General features: G+C 38.5%; 1 protein-coding gene across 10 annotated transcripts in view; it reads right to left on the minus strand.

The window, feature by feature from the left end:
- Positions 1 to 20,151, minus strand: part of KMT2C (lysine methyltransferase 2C) — a 190,043-nt gene that overhangs the window by 69,652 nt on the left and 100,240 nt on the right. For 9 of the 10 annotated variants that reach the window (XM_021387086.1, XM_021387078.1, XM_021387085.1 and 6 more), the window contains 9 exons: positions 19,687 to 19,859; positions 18,761 to 18,921; positions 16,207 to 16,320; positions 13,727 to 14,451; positions 7,757 to 7,876; positions 5,210 to 5,326; positions 2,574 to 2,675; positions 1,785 to 1,889; positions 615 to 796 (listed from right to left, as the gene is read on the minus strand). In XM_021387086.1, coding sequence (XP_021242761.1) covers positions 615 to 796; positions 1,785 to 1,889; positions 2,574 to 2,675; positions 5,210 to 5,326; positions 7,757 to 7,876; positions 13,727 to 14,451; positions 16,207 to 16,320; positions 18,761 to 18,921; positions 19,687 to 19,859 — 1,799 coding nt within the window. The remainder of the gene's footprint in view (positions 1 to 614; positions 797 to 1,784; positions 1,890 to 2,573; positions 2,676 to 5,209; positions 5,327 to 7,756; positions 7,877 to 13,726; positions 14,452 to 16,206; positions 16,321 to 18,760; positions 18,922 to 19,686; positions 19,860 to 20,151) is intronic. The other variant, XM_021387082.1, reaches the window with a different exon arrangement.

Raw genomic sequence — 20,151 nt, forward strand, 5'->3', positions numbered from 1 at the left:
ATGACTAACTAGTTCTGTGGGAGGAAAAAAAAAAGCTTATTTCAGGTCAAAATATTTTATTTGAATGAAGAATTATTATTTAGATTTTGAACATTACTGTACTTTTGATAATTCTTAAAGCACTTCCTAAGTGAGAAGTCCTTTCAGTCTGCAAAAGCAGGCAGATGGGTGTTTGTAACCATTTACCAAGGCCAAAGGAGTGCCTGCTTCCAGTTGCCTTTCACCAGGAGATACTTAGCCACGCAGAGATGCATTGGGTTTGTATTTCACCCAAATAACATAAATGGTTTTCAAAGAGTTTCACCTTGAGAACTACTTGGTGAAACGCCCATTAATTTTTCTTATTGTTTTTTTGTCTAGAAGTTTCAAAATAAATATCGCCCACCTCTACTTACACGGGTTTTGGTATGAAGAAAGATTATTAAGAGAAGATAACAACAATTTCCATATTGAATTGATAACTGAATGAAACAAAGCAAAAGTATTTTGTTTGCTTTCATACACTTGACTCAAACACAACTAGAACATTATTACAGCTGAATTGACATTGCAAATATAAAGTGACAAAAGGGAACAAAAAAGGCCAGCGTTTCTGACACCAGAACCAAACACACCATTTGCACTTCCAGCCTCCTTTCGGAACAGTCTGCAGCGGCGGATCTAAGCAGTACGTGTGGTAACTGATGTCGCAGTCGTCACAGAGAAGCAGCCTTCCTGGATCTGTAGCCTTCCCACAGGCTTCGCATACTGTGCACTCCAGGCACCTCCAGCCTTTACTAAGCACCACTTTAGTAATCTGCAAATGGCAAGGTGAAAATGATTTGAACTCTGCTCTGTGAAGTACAATCAGTGCATAAATTAAGGCCTGGCTACGCAGCACAGGATGCTCTTCCACGCACAAGTAGCCATTTCTCAATTGAACTTTGCAAAGTTCCATTAAGTGTGAATGGATCAAACAGAAAGGAAATGTGTGAAGATGCTGATACTCTTCTGGAATATGAATTCAGCATGTCAGAGAATACATACTGCACTAGTATCACCCTATGATAGCCAATGCTGAGGTTTCAGTCACCTAAAGCAAATAATTGACTTATGGAGGTCCAATAATGTAAAAGTAGCATATAAATGTAAAACCAGATTACAGCTGCATGAAAAATGCATACGATGTTTAAGTACATTTAAAATAATGCTCTGTGATGTGTTCAGAGATCCCAGTTTTACATACATGTGCTTGTATAGTAAGTAGTGTATACCTTATACATTGGAGTAAATAGCTTATTATGTGCTTACTAAGTCAACTCATACCATTTAAATTTCGTTTTCACACACTCTCTCCTAGACTAATGAAAGTAAAATGTATTAATTAACCACTCCAACTGCTGTCAATTCTGACAGCCAACAGACAAATTGAATCAACTAAACCTTATGCCCCTAGTAAATGAAGATGCATTACATTTTTTTTCTTTGTTTTTAATTTTGCTTGTATTTAGCTTTTAAGCTGATATCTCAAACTGTTATTTTAACCAACTGCTGGATAATCAGCACTATTTATGGTTGTGAAATTACAAAAAGGTTAATTTCTCTTGAGGCAATGCATACTATAAAATGGCATTTAATTAAAGTCTTTCACAAGTTGCATACAAATAATGGTCACATTAGCTGAAGAATATCTAACAAGTTAATGACTCCCTTAATTACCACAAAACCAAAGGCAGCATTGTGCTATTAAAATACAATATGAAAACAGTGTAATTAAGTGATCTCTTAAATAACAAAGCACTCACCTTAATACTGACACAGTATGGATGGTAACACTGACCGCATTGAGAACAGGCAAGCAACCTGCCCTCAGCACCTTGGCCAAAACTCCCACAAACAACACACATATCCTGAAATTATAGAAAAAAGCAGATCTTCAAAGCATTCTAGGCAGTAAATTCAGGAAATATTTAACTGTAAAGCCCAGCTAGGTTGCTTTAGGATGAAATTCCTAACAATGACATTTACTTCTTATTTAATTAAAAGCACTGGTGAGGCCGCACCTCAAGTATTGTGTTCAGTTTTGGGCTCCTCACTACAAGAAAGCTATTGAAACCCTGGAGCACATCCTGAGAAGGTCAAGGAAGATGGTGAACAGTCCAGAGCTCAAGTCTTAAGAGGAGCAGCTGAGGGAACTGGGATCATACAGTCTAGAGCAGAGAAGGCTCAAGGGAGACCTTAGTGCTCTCTACGACTCTTCGGAAGGAGGTTGTGGCGAGGTAGGGGTCAGCATCTGCTCCCAGGTAACAGCCACAGAACAAGAGGTAATGGCCTCAAGTTGAACCAGGGAAGGTTCAGGTTGGGTATTAGGAAAAAATTCCTTCTCAGAAAGAGTGGTCAGGCATTGGAACAGGCTGCCCAGGGAGCGGGTGGAGTCACCAAGGAAAGGGCATTCAATAGAAGGGTAGATGTGGCACTGAGGGACATGGTTAGTGGGCATGGGAGGATGGGTTGATGGTTGGACGAGATGGTCTTAATGATCTTCTCCAACCCTAATGAATCTGTGAAACATAATGAAAAAGTAATAGTCTAACCTGATGGAGAGTGAACTTGTCACTGTTAGAGAAGAGGACAACTGTATTATGCATCGAGTTTTCTTCTTCATCTTTGTTGGATGAAATATCCATAGTTGTGACCTATGAAAACAAGCAAGGTAATTAACAAGCACATCACATTTGTTAAGACATGAGCCAACATGAAACCTATTCTAGAAGCATAGCGATTTTTAAAACCACCAGAAAATACAATCTTTGAGGATACCAGAAGAATGTGCGTATGTCATGAAGCTACCTTCAGGAGAAATTGTTTTATTAACTCACTGCTGGTTTGATCTCAGTAAAGCCTTACTGTAGACTGTCATTCTCCTTGTGACTAAGAACTTCATTACTCTCAATTGCTCTTTATGAACTCAGTGTATGCATGTGTATATATATTGCTCCTCAGGAAGAAAAAGAAGAAAGGAGGACCTAGTGATTTTGGGAGAGCCACAAGAAAACATCAAAGAATGCTTTGTGCTCTGACTTCCATGCAAATCTTGCCGTGCAAAATTCACCACCCATGACTTTGCATTAACAGACTTATGCTATTTACTCTCTGAACCAGCAGTGGGTATGAAAGTTTGGAAGATAAGAGTGCACAGTTCTATGAAGAAAAAAGGATAAATGTATGGTAGGGAAATGTAACTTTGTTTTATCAGCAGTTCTAGTTTTATAAATGTGCATTATTTTAAACACAATTTAAAACTTATAAACCCAGTTTTGTTTAAGTAATATTTTAAATGTTTGACAAATTCAAACATCACTAGAGACCAATATAAATACTGTTACAACAGCTACAGGAATCTTTCTGAAACGCTGTTGCTGAAAATCAGCATTTACTGAGAAACAGCTAAAACGAGAATATAAGCATACTGTTATATGGTTTAAGGATTGTATGGTGGAGAACTCTGCAGCTGTAACTAATTAACCCCAAAATCACCCGAAACACCTCTCATGATGTTTAGGGAGAGTTTTTCCCATGCATGTATTTCCACAGATTTCACGAAGTTCTCAGAGTTGCTTACACATACAAAAGAGCAGAATGTGAAGGACTGAATTACTGCAATTTTGATGCTAGCATAACACCACATGTGAGCCAACAGGGGTTAACCTGTATCCACCTTCTCCCTCATTCCCTAAATGTAACAATTTCCAAATTCATGTAGTTGACCAGTGGTCACCATTCCATGAGTATGAAGGAGTTTAGCAAAGGCCTGAAAATACTTCTGTTTCAACCACTTGCGTGGCAGAAGGCTGATCTCTTTGTATTGCTACCTTTATCTACTTTATTACAAGACAGCCACACTGCTGCTCTCAACTCTGAAGCAGAAAAGCTGCCATTCACTTTAAAAGTCACAGATTCAAATTTCTGTGGGAAACTGTGGATAGTGATGGTCACTTTTCTCTAAAACACTTTACCTCACTGAACAATCTCTGTTTTTGTTACAATTTCTTTTAAATGTTTGTTCTATAAAACCTGGCTTGTCTTGAAGTACAAACTTCTACTTTCTAACATCAAAATAACCATGTGAAAGACTCAACTTCAATAATAACATCAATTATCTTTTTCATTTTTCAAGGGAGAACATCCTGATAGGGATGGCTGCTAACAGGCCATGGTGTTCAACACATGTACAACCAGGAAAATGGAGCAAGGTGGCAAAGTTTGCCAACAATATTAAGATATTCAGAGTAATAAAAAATGAATGACAACTATAAAGAACTGCACTAAGAACCTCATAGGAGTGAGTTCTGAGATATAAAATGGCAGATCAAAGTCAACACAGAAAAACACAACAACTGACAAGGACAGCAAATGTATGGAACAGTTTCCATACAAGGAACACCACAATAACTGGGTTTCTCCAGATTAGCAATGAAAGAGTGGAAGCAAAACAAGGACAAATGACAGAAGTCTATAAAGATGAGTGGCAGGAAGATAATAAAAAACACTTTTCAACCATCTTTTCTCTAAGGGCACTCAGAAACAGGAAGCAATGTAAAGCAAAGGAGGTGCTCCTGTATTCAACAGGCTCGGGAGCTGTAGAACTGAAAGAGGTTAACATGGTCACTGGTAGTTTTTAGAAGTACGTACACAACCTCACAACAGAAAACTCCAACAGAGGCTGTCCAGAACAATGACACCACCTTCTGTTCAGCAAGTCCCCGAGCCAAAAAGAGCAGCAGTATCTCATTGTCTGTGGCTCTTCTGCTCTGTGCTCTTCCCTCAGCAGTCAGGTTTGGTCCCCACGGTAGAACAATCCCTGGTCTGATCACTAAGGCTGCTGTTTTACTTGTACGCACATGCCTTGCTCTCCCCTCCTCTGTCATTTCACTGAATGTTGTATTTATTTGGCATTTTTTCCACTTGAGAAGTAGAATCAGTATGCCAAGATGCCCAGCAGTTGTCCCTTTAAGTGGCAATAGCTGCATAAAATTGCTTCAGGTTTATTTTGCTTTAGTACTGTAGTTCATGATCATACATACATAATATTAACCAGATTTCGTCATATACCTCTACTTTTTAGCGTTCCTTGGCTTCCACCAGCATTTTAATGAAAGAATTATAGTTGAATTAGGTTACGTTATTACATTAACAGACCACAACATGACTTAGCAGTAAGTGTTCTTACCCCTGGAATGACTACAGTCCCAACTCCGTTTTTCAGTTTTGATCTACCTCTGCCACCTCGTCCTGAAAGACCTGCACCACGTGGCCTCCGCTTCCCTGGGAATCCTGATCCACGGCCCTGTTCAGCGTAAGAGAACAAGTTACATTCAGTCTGCAGTCCTTTTGATATGAGGGATTCAAACTTGGTCAATACATCTAGGGAAAAATATAAGTAAAATAAAACACCCTACGATTTCAAGTGCATATGGGCACACTTGGCCACAGTCAACAAATGACTGCATAAATCATTGTGAAATACCTCTAGCTCCTATAACTACTTACATGAATTAATACGATCACTTTTATCACCAGTGAGAAAGCAGACAAAACCAGAAACATTTATTTTCTGTTCAGGAATAAATGGAAATACGGGAATATTTTTTTTTCCATAGTTGGAAAGAATCCAAAGTAAACACCCTCAGTTATATGATTCATTTTTCTTTTTGAACAGTCAGCTCATGTGAATTCTGCGTATGGGCTGGACCCTTGATTAGCTGCAATCACAGACACAATTCTTACACTGTGAATACTCAAGCAAACACTGAAATTTGTTAGGACTCAATCCTACTCCCAGAGAGAAGCAGGAGTTGGCTCCACTGAACTCTTTTAATACAGCACATACAGAGAGAGCTTTTTATATTAATTATATCGATTAAACTCAAATCAACACTCCCCATAATAGTATGCTTCTCTTAGAAAATATCCACTTATTTTTAGACAGCTTCTTTTCTCCCCTTCCTTCTTTTATATGCAGAGACATACAGTGCTTGTGTGCTCTTGGAGCATCCACAAAGTGTGTTCAATTACAATTTACTGTAGAAAAGCAAATATGTTTTTAAAATAATAATTACCTCATACTGCTCCTGTGACTCAGTTTGAATTTCATGACTTTTTTCTTGTTATTTCAAAATCAGCTGAATACAAACTGTAAGAGGAACTCCCTAATTGCTTCCAGAAAGAAAACGAAGATCCTGACAATGTCCCTCACTGAGTTCTGGCCAACATTGTCACATATCTTTACAGAGCACATCTATAGAGAGCAAAGGCTCTGAAACATGACAGTAATTGTGGTATGTACCTACGCAAACACCTTTCCTACTACAAAATAAGCAATGAGATTACTGATTAATTTTGTATGTGAATAATCTCTGCTTCTAAGATAGCTCAACTCCAACCACAGATTATCTACAAAGCTACCGTACACCTCTCCAGACACTGGCTGGAACTTGCTTTTAATACTAAGACAAAACATTTACTCAATAAAACAATGCTAACTTAACAACAAAGCTGCCTGGGGACAGTCTCATCAACAGACATGGACAGTTTCTACTGACAGAGATAGGAACTGCATGGATGGAAAGCAGCATTACAGGCTCAATATTACTAACAGTATTTTTCAAATATACCAACTCCTGGTGTAAAGAAGATATAAAAGTTTATGGTCATATTTAGAGGGAGACAACTGAAGATTATACTTTTATCAATATCTATTCATTAATGTAACAAGAAATTAAACTGATTTACGATATAAGGTAAAGTAATGCAATACTACTTTAGGAAATGAGAGGAAGGACACTACTGATGGCAGAAGTATTTATATGTAGCAAATGTGAAGGGATAACGTTGTCTTTACATATATGAAGTTACTACATATGCACAGACAGAACATACAAGCATCAATTTATTTTTTTAAGACGTAAACTCTTCTGACATGTTTCTTATCTGTATGTTTCAGATTCCATATCAGTACTGTTATTTTCCCAGAGCTAGTAATAGGAATAAGCACATACTTGTATCAATGTTAATGCTGAATAGTAGGCTGAAAATTAATGCTTGAAGCAGCAAAAGCTAATGTCAAAATAAAAACAGCATGAGTGTTAAAGTGAAATGAAAATAAATTATTGGTAACCTATGACTATTTGTTAGTGTTTCACCACTTAGTTGGTTTTTTTGTCATTAAAAAAAAATCCTCTTAGCTTTTTCAGGTATTTTGAATGGTAAATGTCACTGTGGATAAAAGCTTTGGTCCATTTAATCAGGTAGGGTAGCTGTTTTTTTTCATTCCCCCATCAGCTGGAAACGCTGTCACTTTGAATCTGCTCTGCAAGGTTTCTCCACAGCAACAAATTCAAGCCCTAGCTCAGAGCTCTGCTCCTTTCGTTGCCTGGCTTACCTTACTGCCAGACTTAAGGACGTTTTCTTTCTCATGTAACTTATTTTGATGGCTGCAGAAAGCCAACCCCAAAAAGTGAAGTACTAAGCGCACTCAAAAAACAGCTAATATCAACTATATAGCTCTGTAATATCAGGGCAATGCCACCATACTGTGCACTCTGGAAAGCATGCTTTTTCTTTTAACCTGAAAGCTCCAGAGTTTTAATGGTTTTTAAATGTGTTAAGCAGTACTAGAATGGAAGATTAATTCAATTGTGACAGACAGAATTTCATCAGTAGTCTCTACAGCAGAAAGATAGCAACGGATATACGAAAATAAATTCAAATTATTTACCACTTTGATGCTCCAAATGGCACTGCCAGGAAGCTGTCTGGATTTAAAAATGTCCCGACCTTCTGAAATGTCTGGGGACCAGGAAGGTGGGCTGACTGTATTATTGGTACTCCAAGCCCCCTAGGATACGGTAGGTGAGAAAATAGATGTATAAAACTTCGCAACAAAAAAAAAGAAAAAAAAAAAAAAAAAAAAAAAAAAAAAAAAGCAAGCAACAAAAAAAATCTGAAAAGCAAAGCACATGCAGGCATAGGCATTTCTACGTTAACTAGTAAATTAGTTCACACTGAGCAAGAGGAAGGTGGGAAGTTTTTAGGCTGCCATTGAATCTTACACAGAAACAAATATAACAAACCTCAAAGTGATGGTTAAATACAACAAAATGAGTTTTATAAACAAAACACAATACAAATAGAAAGCAATCAATCATTAGAACAGTAAATCACAGCCCTAAGTTGTACCGCATGAAGCTGAGGAGGCAGTTCTCTAACACAACAGGATTCCCTTTTTGCCCTTCAAATCCCATTTTGAAAGAACAGATGTTCTTAGTCATTTTTGAGTCTGAACTACTGGCAAGCATGGCTACAACTAGTCTTAGAAGTGCATGAAGAGAGACATGGTTTAGTGGGGTTATTGGTGGCAGGTGGATGGTTGGACTGGATAATCTTGTAGGTCTTTTCCAACCTAGCTAATTCTATGATTCTATGAAAAAAAAGGAATGTAAGCAAACCATAGAGGAAAAGAAAAATAGCCATGACAATTAATAAAGCATCTCTCTCCTCCAAGTTTGCCACAGAAAAAAAAAAAAAAAACATTATAAATTCCCACTACCAAGGCTTTTTCACCACAGTGTTTTCATGTTACACTGTGATCTCAAACAGTAATGAGGTTTTATATACATCTAATATACATACATACAGTGTACCTACAAACTCTTTTCAAGTAATTGATAATTTTATTATCTCTACTGACACAGTTCCCACCATACTGATATATTCTGTAACTCCTCCCAAGAAATATGGCAAAACAAGAAGAAAGCACTAAGATGCGCACGAAATGATGCTGACGTTCCTCATACACACTAAAACCTGCGGAAGACTTTCTTGAACCCTAAGTAAAGACCATGGGACAGACACCCTCAGTCCATATTTACAGCTGAGCATATTTGAAGGATAATACATTTTCCGTGTTCTAAGTTTGAGGAAGGGATACGTGGGCCCCTCGAGGTGAATCTCACTCCTCGGCCCACAGCAAGCTCTACCAGACAGAAGGGGGAAGGCCGGACTCCGGTTCTGTTCTGCCAAGAGCTCTCCAGTTTATTAATCCACTCTCTGCCAAAGTGTCTCAGTCCAAGCAAGCACTACACACTACTCAGCATCAGCAGATCTGTGGCAATACGGTGATTAACTTTCCTATGCTAGCCTTGGTTTTCATATCGAGGACCTTTTGATTCTAGCAGGATAAAGCTCGAGATTTTATTGAATCTCACAGTTTTCCCGCATTACCCAAACTCATTACGTTCTTATAACGTGGCAACTGAAGTAAAACCTGCACAGTAGCACAATGTACATCATAGAAACAATGTCTGCATTGATCCATAAGGGAGGGCACGCGCTAGTGAAGGGTCAAAACCCATCGGCTCAAACACGCTGAGAACTCTTCACCAACAGCTGAAACTGCCCTCTCTCATTTGGGACGCTCAAAATTATTTTCCCTTTTAAGCAGACACACTTCTCTAATGATTCAGTATAATGAAAAGATTAAAAAGCAAATAGAATATTAAGTCTGAATATGAAATATTCCCTCTTTCAAAAAAAACAATGAACTGTATATGATTCATGAATCGTTCTGTTAAGAATTAAATTGGAAACTTAATCCAGGTTTTATTGTAGATCAGAAACATTTGAGTTCTTGGTCAGATAAACTTAATTAAAAACACACACTTCCACAATACTTTGAACAAATGAATTACATCAAAGAGATTCATTAATTATATTTTGGCTTTTAATTAATGCCTATTACCACACAACACTGAAGAAAGTTCTATTCACGGCAATAATTACGTGCTTTGACAGAAACAGGAAGTTTCATTCTCCATCATATTCCTGAGTACTCAAAATTGAACAACACAGCTGCAAGTAAATTATAAGAAAAGGAAACACGATGTCGTCAAGGGTCAGGAGATCTCACTAAATTACCACTGACTGTGTTTTGCAGCTTAATCCTGTGTGAAATACAGTGCAATTGCAGATATGCAGACCTGTACTTTCATTTTAACATCTAATGTCATTTTAGGGTTGTGAACGACATTTTGTATGTTCGGAATGCAGCCCCCTCATAAAAACAAGGGGAAAAAACACCAACAGAACAACCCTACAAAAAACTAAACTTTCCAACAAACCCTTCTGGAGCCTTTTTGAACACCAGCCACCGTAGCAACAGGCCAAGGAGTACCGTGTGATCGGAGACAGCCTGAAGGCCACAGCACCCAAAAGCCAACACTCATCTGAATCCACCTTGTTTTTCATTTCTCAGACTCACTTTAGAAAAATCTCTTAAGAAGCTAGGACAAGCAAGCCGCCTAATACAGATCATCAGTATCCTCGTGATGAGGATGAAGAGCTTCATTTTACCTAATCGGTACTCTCCATGGAATGCATTCTAAAATAATGCATATAGAAAAACAATGAGTAAAAGCTTATTTCCTACTCAACATAATTCCACAGATCATTCTTAAGTCTTTATTAACCAGTCATTCCTTGACTTCACACCACCACAGGGCACTGTCACAAAACTATCTGATGACTTCCAATGTATTCCATCCAGATACATCAAGTATACCCAACACTACTCAAAACATGCAGTTGTGAAAAAATAGCCCACTTTTCTTGTGAAGATTTATTTCAAACTAGATGAACGTCAGACTAGTCATCACCTAACTTGTGTGCTAATTCCTTTTGAGATCGCTCCTACAGGAGAAAAATAACGAAAAAGATCAAAGCAGAGATCCTGCTCCCTGGCATAAATCTGAAAATTACTTCTAAGCACAAGTGGACAATCTGTGTATTCCATGGGAAAACACTGCACAGATACTGCTCTGAGATCAGCACTGTAACACCTTTGTTGTGCTGGCAGCTACTAGCACATATCTCTGATCCGTGAACTGCATTCAGGAGACACTGAGAAGACAATTTGTCCCATTATGGAGTAGGGTAACAAGCAGATGGGAGACAGCCCATGGAGTAAAATACCCAGGAAGCCGGTGAGATGCCAAGCTAGGTGGATAGAGGGCTCTCATTGAGCTGCTTATGTGCAGCTAGTTTTCCTTCTATTGCTGATGTATTCATAGAAGCCCTTCTTGTTGTCCCTAGCCAGCTTTATAAATCACTTTGCATTTCACGGTGGAATTGAATAATTATTCAAATATATTAGAAATTTTATAAACAGATTTTGAAATCATCCATCCTAATGCATAGCGCAATAACTTAAAGAAAACAAACCGAAATCACAAACTATTCATTTATACAGATTTCTCTGTCTCTGATGAAATTTATCTTACAAGACTGAGGCAAAATACATTCAGAGTGCAGAGACCCTTCTCCTGTTCTTCATATGAAGTTCCATAAATCCATTAGAGTGAATTTTTTTTCTTTTTTTTTAAAGAGGAACAGAACATTCCAAGAACATACATTACAGACTAAGATGGAAATCTTCCAGTAGAAGGTGGGGAATATTGCCATCTGTGGGAACTGGCTAACACTGGCACATCCATGAAGTAACCACGCACTTAACATGACATCAAATTCAAACCCATGCAGTCCTGCAGAAGCAAGCACTTCTGCAATAAAGGAAAGCAGCTTCGGGTCCAACATTAGCTTCACTACGGATAGGAGCCACAATCCCTGATCCATGAAAATAACCCAACCATTTAGTTTTGCTAAATTTAGATCACTGGTAGAAGGCTGGGAAAATGTCCATCTTTCACAAATCACGTACCCAGGGGGTCTTCATTTTCATACTACCCTTACTCAAGGTGATTTTCTCTGATTTCCACAAGGTGCTGGTCTGTGCCTGAACTGAATAATCAATGGAAAGTAAGAAAGCATACTGGGACTTAAAACAAAACGTGCACATGCTTTTCTCACCAGAAAATGCTATTCACTTCACAGAACTTAAGTTCCAGCTTAACGCGTGCCTAAAGCACGACTCAAAGATTATCAAAATCAAAACAAATCTTTACAGACCTCAATGTATTTTTTTTGAAGACAGACCATTAATTTTACAAGTAACTTGTCCAGTTCGACAACAGGTACTGCAAAGATGTCAAGTACCTTTTTATTTTAAAATATGATCTCCAAACGGGTGAACAATTACATTACGTCAGCACCACAGCTAGGATTTTGTGCTACTCCTCATTCCTAACCTGTAGTTCAGCTCACTTTTATTTGTATCACTCACACCATACACTGAGATGTTCATGGCTCTAACTTCAACACAGGATATACAAACTGCCTATATAAAGCTGTTTTGTTTTTGTTTTTCAAGAGGACACGTGTCTATTCTAATACAGATATTTACAGTTGGGGATCAGCCTTCATGTTTTCCTAAATGGGCCTATTCCAGTGCTCTGTCATCCTTACAGTAAAGAAGTTTTCCTAATGTTCAGATGGGACTTCCATTGTCCCTTGTCCTGTCACTGGGCACCACCAAAAAGAGCATGGCCATATCCACTTGACTCTCTTCCTTTAGATATTTATAGGCACGGATAAGGTCCCCCTCAGTCTTTTCCTTTTCTCCAGGCTGAACAGCCCCAGATCTCCCAGCCTTTCCTCATAAGGGAAGAGCTCGAGGCTCCCATCCCCTCTGTAGCCCTCAGCTGGGCTCTCTCTACAAAGTCCCTGTCTTGCTGGGATGCCCAGAACTGGACGCAGTGCTCCAGATGTGGCCTCATCAGGGCAGAGCAGAGGGAAGAGGATCACTTCCCCCCACCTACCGGCCACGCTCTTTTTAATGCATCCCATTTTAGACTGCGAAAGAACTCCACCCCTTTTAAAAACTTCCATTTTTTGTTCACCTGTATTTCTTGAAGATCTGCCATGCTTACATAGAGAGCAATAAATAACTAAATAAACGATGCAGAGATACTCAGAAACCTTCCCATCTGAATGCCTTATAGCTTCTTGCCTTTATTACATATTTTAACCTTTTCAGAACAAGAAAGAACCAATTTGACCAATTTTTGAACCCCTAGCTATTACATGAAAACGCAAAGAAATGTGCAAAGTTCAGAAAAACATTAAATGATCAGCCTAAAAGTTCCAAAAACAAAAAAATAAAATTATGAATAGAAATGAAACACTAGTTTGTCACACTGACATCCTTTCTGATGAACCATTTCTCCCACAGTCACACGACTAGAAGAGAGAGCAGGATGTAGCAGAGGACTATAGACTTGAGCATTCTTTTCAATTATCAGATTTAATCCTAATCAAACCGTAACAACTCACATCAGACAGTGTTTGCTCACAGAAGAAAACCATTAAATTATTCGCAACACCATTAGAAGATTGACCATGAAAAAATTTGGAAGCATGATGGAAACAGCTGTTGCAGATTTTTCTATGCAGTCAGTTTAAGACGTTAACACACTTTAAAACTATTAGCCAAAATATATGAATATATGAAAAAGAGTGAGAACTTAGAAGACATATTGTGTATACCAGCATTTGTTGCATGTGTTAAAAATATAAGAAATACTTTATTTTTCTCTAAGCGTAATCCAAAAGAAACTGTACTTCAAACTGCAGAGTCTTTCAATTAGTTAACATGATACTACTTTCCTGAAGAAATCAACTGAACACTTGGGAGTATAAATGCATACTGTATTCTAAAATATAATTCAAGGATTATACTGAAATGCTAACTAATATGTGCTTCATAAATATATAACGAAACGTTCTGCGTGCTTACCTGTCTTGATCTGGGCCTTCCAGGAGAAAATTTTCGTTTGGTGATGGCTGGTTTCCCCATGCCAATTTTTGGAGTGACTGATATGTAAGTCGTTGGGAGAGCACTTCCAGCAGTGGAAGGCAATGCTGGCGGCTGAGCGTGCTGCACCTCTCGTGCAGAATGCAAGTCCGCTGAGGAAGACACGTTTGCCTTGTGTATGTTAACTGATGGGGGAAGCGAGGGGTAAGTCTCAGCTGGTGATTTTGTGGGTTTGTCTGCAACTGGTGAACTGCTTGCAACACCTTCATTTACAGAAGCAGCTTCTACTTCTAGAAGAGCTGGTGTTTCTGACTTCTCAAGGGCTTCTTTTTCTACCTCTTTTTGCACTTTTATTATTTCCAGTTGTTGCTCCACGTGGATACAAACATCCCCTTTGCTTTCAGTCCCTTCTATTTCTGGCATCACAGTTATGGTCTCAGGCACTGAAGACAGAGACCGAGAGTCTACCGTGGCTACTTCCAATACCTCAGCACTACCTTGTGGTAGCTGTGTCTCTTCCACTTGTTTGTCTAACTCCTGCTGTACTACAGCTTGAACACCTTCCACCACTTCCATCATTTTCTCAGTATGACTGTCACCAGATGCTGGTGTCTTTTTAGGAGACATTTCCATTTCAGCAGAGTTAACTTCATTAGAGACTTCTGTTTCCAGTTCTGTGGTCTTTTCTTCCGGTGATATGCCTGTAACTGAGTACAACCACATTAAATGCTCAGTATGATGATGAACAACATACACCAGTGTACTGGTCAACAAGTATAGCTGGTACACATCACATACAGCCAGGAGTATCACTTTAAGTGAATTTTATATGTAGCTTAAAAACCACATTCTATAAATACCTTTTGTTGCACCTATGTTTGAACAGTGAGAACATATGCTAAAAACACAGAACAGTACAATTTCTTTTTTTCCCCTGTATATCATAGCAGAGTAATTCACAAATATACCATTTTTAGGAATAAGCTCAAGCTTACCCCATCACATGTTTTCTACAAAAAGGAGCTGAGGCAAAATAAGATTACATTAAGGTACCAGAGGCAGCTTCTCAACTACTAACAACATATAAAAAATATTTCCAAATGCAAATACTAGGAAAGCTCCCATCGCTTTATTGCTGTGAGTCAAGTCGACAGACGAACACAAATTACAGTAAGCAACAAGGAACATTGCTTTAAACTAAAAAGAGCATTCAGTAGACCCTAGATTAATTTTTGAGCAATCTGAAGAAACGTTTCCAAGTAGTCAGCTAAATGCAGCCCCTCCTTTTTCATTTTTGCTTATTAAAGATAGATGCTGGTATAAATGTATGTACTTTAATCATCTGTCTCAACTCTTCCAAAAAGCAAACAGCTAAGAATATATATATATATAACATATGTAAATAAAAAAAAATTCCCATTTCCCTCCTAACGCTCTTCCAGACTTCAGGAAATCACCTGAAATAAAAACAGTTCACATGGAAATGTCTTAAAGATTTCTTTCACAAATATTTGTCTAGCTTTTTCTGTAACCAAATGCCTTTCATTCACAACTTTCTTTGTGGAGGAGTGGCAGTCTTGTATCCGTTCCACAGAGGACCACATTGTTTGCTCTGAATTTGGCTTCTCAATAGCTTCTTTTGATGGACTTCAGTTCTCTTACAGTCCACTTACTTTCTGCTGCACTTGTACTCCCAGGTTCACACTGCTACACAAACTCCTCAGCCACCACAGTTCAAAGTCTAGCATTTCATCATGGACGTGTCCTCCCTGATAAAGTTTGAAATTGCGGCCTTTGTACCGTCTACAAGCTATGATACATAACGTGGTGATCATAGCTAACTTGGGAGATCATTTTTTCCTTTGGCTCTACATTTACGTTTCCTGATTCTCCTTGGAGCAACCCTCCTTCAGCATTTAGCTAGGTTGGATGAGACACACTTGAATGTTCTTCACCCCTGCTATCAATCACCTACGCGTTGAGATGACTTGACCCAGAACCCATTCCGTTTGTACTCCTTCCTATGGTTGGTGCTTGCTGGGTGATAGAAAGATGCATTTCTTCCCAGAACATAAGAGATCACCTACTGCAGCACACCCTGTCTGGATGTGCTTTATCAAACACATCTATTTTTTTTTTTTCCACTATAAGACTCCAGTGTACAAAAGCATCTGTTCATTCCACTTAAAGAGAATGCCACTCCTGCCAAACAATTAAACTGATTTTCTCTTACAGTAGTTTTTCGAGGACTATCTTTGCCTTGTATAGGATACTATTTCCACAAAAGAGTTAGCACTGTTGCTTAAGAGTTCAGCCAGCAGAACCTAAACAATTTGCCTCCAAGTGCTTTCCAGGCATTTTTCCTCTTACATTCATAATTCAAGTACCACAAACTCTACTGAATGGAAAAGGGTTCTGAACACTGTAGAGGTGTTTTCTCAGACTGCAAAACTCTTTCTTACCATCTGTGACACATCCAACAGCTGATTCTTGACCAGGGCCATTACCAATGACGAGTTGTTCCTGAAATGCCACATCCTCTCCACCACTTTCCATTTCCATTTCATTTGTACAAGCTAAAGAGTGAAAGAAAATAGTCGAAATTGATATGGTGTTTATTCTATTACTTTGGCATCAGTAGTTTCTATCACTGCATGACCTTCTGGCTAAATAGAATGATATTTAAGTAAATGATTGGAGCTAGGGCACATCAGGTCAACGAGAAAGTTAGGGAGGATACGTAGTACTCCTAGAAGATGAAGCCTTTTTCTCATTAACACTCTGTTTAATGCCTTTCAGACAGTGAAAAAAGGGCTGTAAAACAACTACATATACCTAATAGTGAAAATATAATTTAGATATTGTCACGGACTCTGGCACAATACCTGAGGTCTTTTATCAAATTCCACTTTGCTAAATTCAGCAGAACTTGTGGGATGAAGGCTTCACATTTTTTTTGCAAATACTACAATGGCTCGTGACAGAGATGTGATGTTCCATCTGCTATCAGCACAAGGAACACTGATTTTCAACTCATTTGTTGAACTCCAACTACACGAGATTTCATCACTTTAGAATAAGCATGCCTATTTCTGTGAATTCCCCATATTAAAATAGGGAACTGCGTGGAAAAAGGCACTGCTGAGCACTGCTTCACCTGACAGTATTGTTAGAGAGCACAAACAGGAAGCACCTACTTTTTTCTCACGTAAAAGCTTTTCCAGTGAAGGAAATTCATTAAAGTGCACTAGACAAAGCAAGAGCAGGAGAAACAAAATATATAGTAAGTGCTAGCTCAAGAGGAACTGATCTTTCATGGACATCAGCACAAAAATGGTAAATGAAAAAGGCCTCTTTAAAGTTCAAAAAGCCAGGAACTACTAGGTGATGCCACTTTTGGCAGCTAAGACCTGCTTGCAGACTTCGCTAACTCTAAGATATTTTCAGCTTGAGGAAGTGATCGTTTAGATTGGCTCCAAAACCCAATTTTAATGTACAAAAGTGCTCTCCTGGGCATAAACTATGGGATAACTGCACTGATATAATTGCTCCAGGATTGCTCCTAATACTTGAGATAACAGTCCTAGTCTTCCTGGGGTAGAAAAGTATGCTTGGCAGTGTTTCTGTACACATAAAGACCATAAAATAAGTATTACTCAGAACTTTAGCCTTTTAACTAAACCTTTAACTAATTCAAAAGTATCTGCAGTAGAAAACTGAGAGTTTAGATACAATGCAGGTTTCTTCCTAAATCATCTAAATGCCACCTGAGAGTCCAACAGCTCCCAGTAACCTTTCAGAGCAGAACTGATCAGAGTTTGAAGCTGCTGCTCATTCTAACCTGGTGCACGTGCTCACTGACAGAGTTCTTCCACCCTCTTGCATGCATGTGCCCCCTGTCACTGCCCGGGATCATGTCTTTCATCATTTCTTTACTGCTCACCAAAGGTGTACACTTACACGTACTGGCTAATGTCAAAGATAAAGACCTGGTGATGCAAAACTTCAGTCTGAATGCATAAAAAGCCGTAGCTCTTCTGTAGTCTAACATTTTACCTCTCCAGTGAAAAATTACTGGGCTTTCAAAAACAGGTAATTATGCAATGGAGCTACAGATTTAACAAAAGATCAGTGCACGAGCATTGATCTTTAGGCATCAGAAATATACACGGCAATGCAGTTGATCTGTTACATTCTACCTTGCTTTCAAATTAAACTGCAATTGCACTTCTCTTAGGAAATTCAGCTTGCATGACTAAGTGCTATCCAGTAGAGCACACGGTGTGAAATAAAGGAGGGATGTCAGTTAAGATTTTGTTACTCAGGTTTTGTGGATAACTCACCACCACTTGGGATCAAGAGATCCAGACTCTCTCTGCGTTTCCTTACTGTCACTGAGTATTTTTAAAAAATATTTTACACTTATCAGCAATACCCATTTCCACCTTTTGATTGCCTTGACTGTGTAGACAAGACTCTCTCAGAAGGCCATCACTAATCACATAGTGTTTTGAAAAATGACTGCTGTGCAGTTAAATGCACCTGGACCTTGAACACAGTCCAATTCCCACTGCTGTGTCCTACCTGGACATACTGAGACAAATGGGCAGTATGAGACAGCTGAGTACAAAGAGTGACACAGGTAAACTGCATGTCACCAGAAACACCTGCTAGAAGCTGGCTTGTGCCTGGTAGACAGGAGTTTCCTAAAAGTCTTGCCAAATGAGTCCATTTATGAACTGTATCACACGCAAGAAAGCTGAAGAAGTTTACAGCTACAAGTTGTGATAGCTGGAAGCAACCATAAAAGGTGCTTGTTTGCTTGTGTGTCAAATACAGGATCCTGAAGCCAAAGAGCCAGAAAGCACACTAAGAAGACAGAATGGATTACCTGAGAAGCCACTGCTAAATAAAGGAAAGGATGAAGTCTACAGAATCTGAGTGGCTGGTTGACAGAAGCCTTAGTGCTTGGATTTGATGTTCGTGTTTTGCAAATGTAATATTGCCTTTGATTACCTGTTATGCTGTCAGGTTCAGGAATGAGTTCAGAAGTATCCATTACATCACAAGACTGAGTCTGATCCCCTTCTCCTTGCTTACAAAGAGTGCAGATGTAGTCTTTCAACTGAGACTCCAATTCAATACCTGGAGATCTGTCACATTCTATGTGAATCCACCTGGGGAGATTAATTTAGTTCGATTGTGATTTTTGTAATAATAATATAAAATATTTCAGCACTGTTTTCCATTTCTCTGGGGAAATAAAAAATTTGAACCAATAACAGGAAGAATTTTGTAGAAATAAAAATGACGTAGCACTCTGTCAAATCATTGAACAAACACAAACAAGAAGATCTACACTGCTGCTAAAGCTGTTAAGACACCACAATATGTGAAGCAGAATGACAATGCTGCACAGCAAGGTTCAATGCACTGAATATGAAATGGCCTGCATTCTTAAAAGTATCTCAATAGCTTACTATTAAAATAATAATAATAAAAATTATTACTGGCATAGAAAAACACACAAAACGTAACAGAACATACATACTTGAAAATTTTACAACAGGAGATCATTGCTACTAATTCTGTTTACAAAATAATCTTATGCAATGAATAGACAGAAATTAAAACACTGTGCTTATAAGTGTTAGGATGATGATCCTTCTTGTCTGTAAAAAGCAGAGCATATTTCTCTGCACAGTTTATTAAACGTCCTTTCTTGATAACAGCCAATTACGTCTTACTTGCTAAGATTAAAATAAGACTGTCTAATTTGTCTGCTGTATTTAGGGTGGGAGTATCAAGATGTTGCCTAAGATACAACAGCATTGTGCATCACACAAAGTCTGCACCTTGCACAAAAATACATCAGTGTCATCCAGCACACTATAAGCTTCAGGCATTTTAGCACAATTTAATGAAAACTATACGACTCTTACCTTTTGCACATGTGACAATGCAACATATCTTTCTGGAAGTCTTGGAGGCACAGTTTGTCACAGAAAGGACAAGGTAAGTTGTCTTGCTGTTGGTAACAGCTGTCACATACCAAACAATTATGGTGCCACTGACAACTCGTTCGTGTTCCACACTCAGCACATACTCTACAGTTCTAAAGAGCACAAGAATTTAGTTATTAATTATCATGTTTCACACTGTGCATTAACTGACATTTTCCTCTTTGGAATTAAATAAAGTTTCTATCTTTAATAACACTAATAAATTACCTGTGATCTGGTAACAGATTATGGACACCCTTGCAACTGCAAGAAGAGTTTTCTTGCACTGCTGCCTTACCTGAGAGGAATATTTCTTATCTCTGTCTTCTTATAACTACCACAAATTGACTATGAAATTACATCCAGCTTCTATATAGGGATTTTCCTTGTTACCTTGAAACCATA

Source organism: Numida meleagris, chromosome 2 (genome assembly GCF_002078875.1).
Source record: "Numida meleagris isolate 19003 breed g44 Domestic line chromosome 2, NumMel1.0, whole genome shotgun sequence".
Classification (NCBI taxonomy): Eukaryota; Metazoa; Chordata; class Aves; order Galliformes; family Numididae; genus Numida; species Numida meleagris.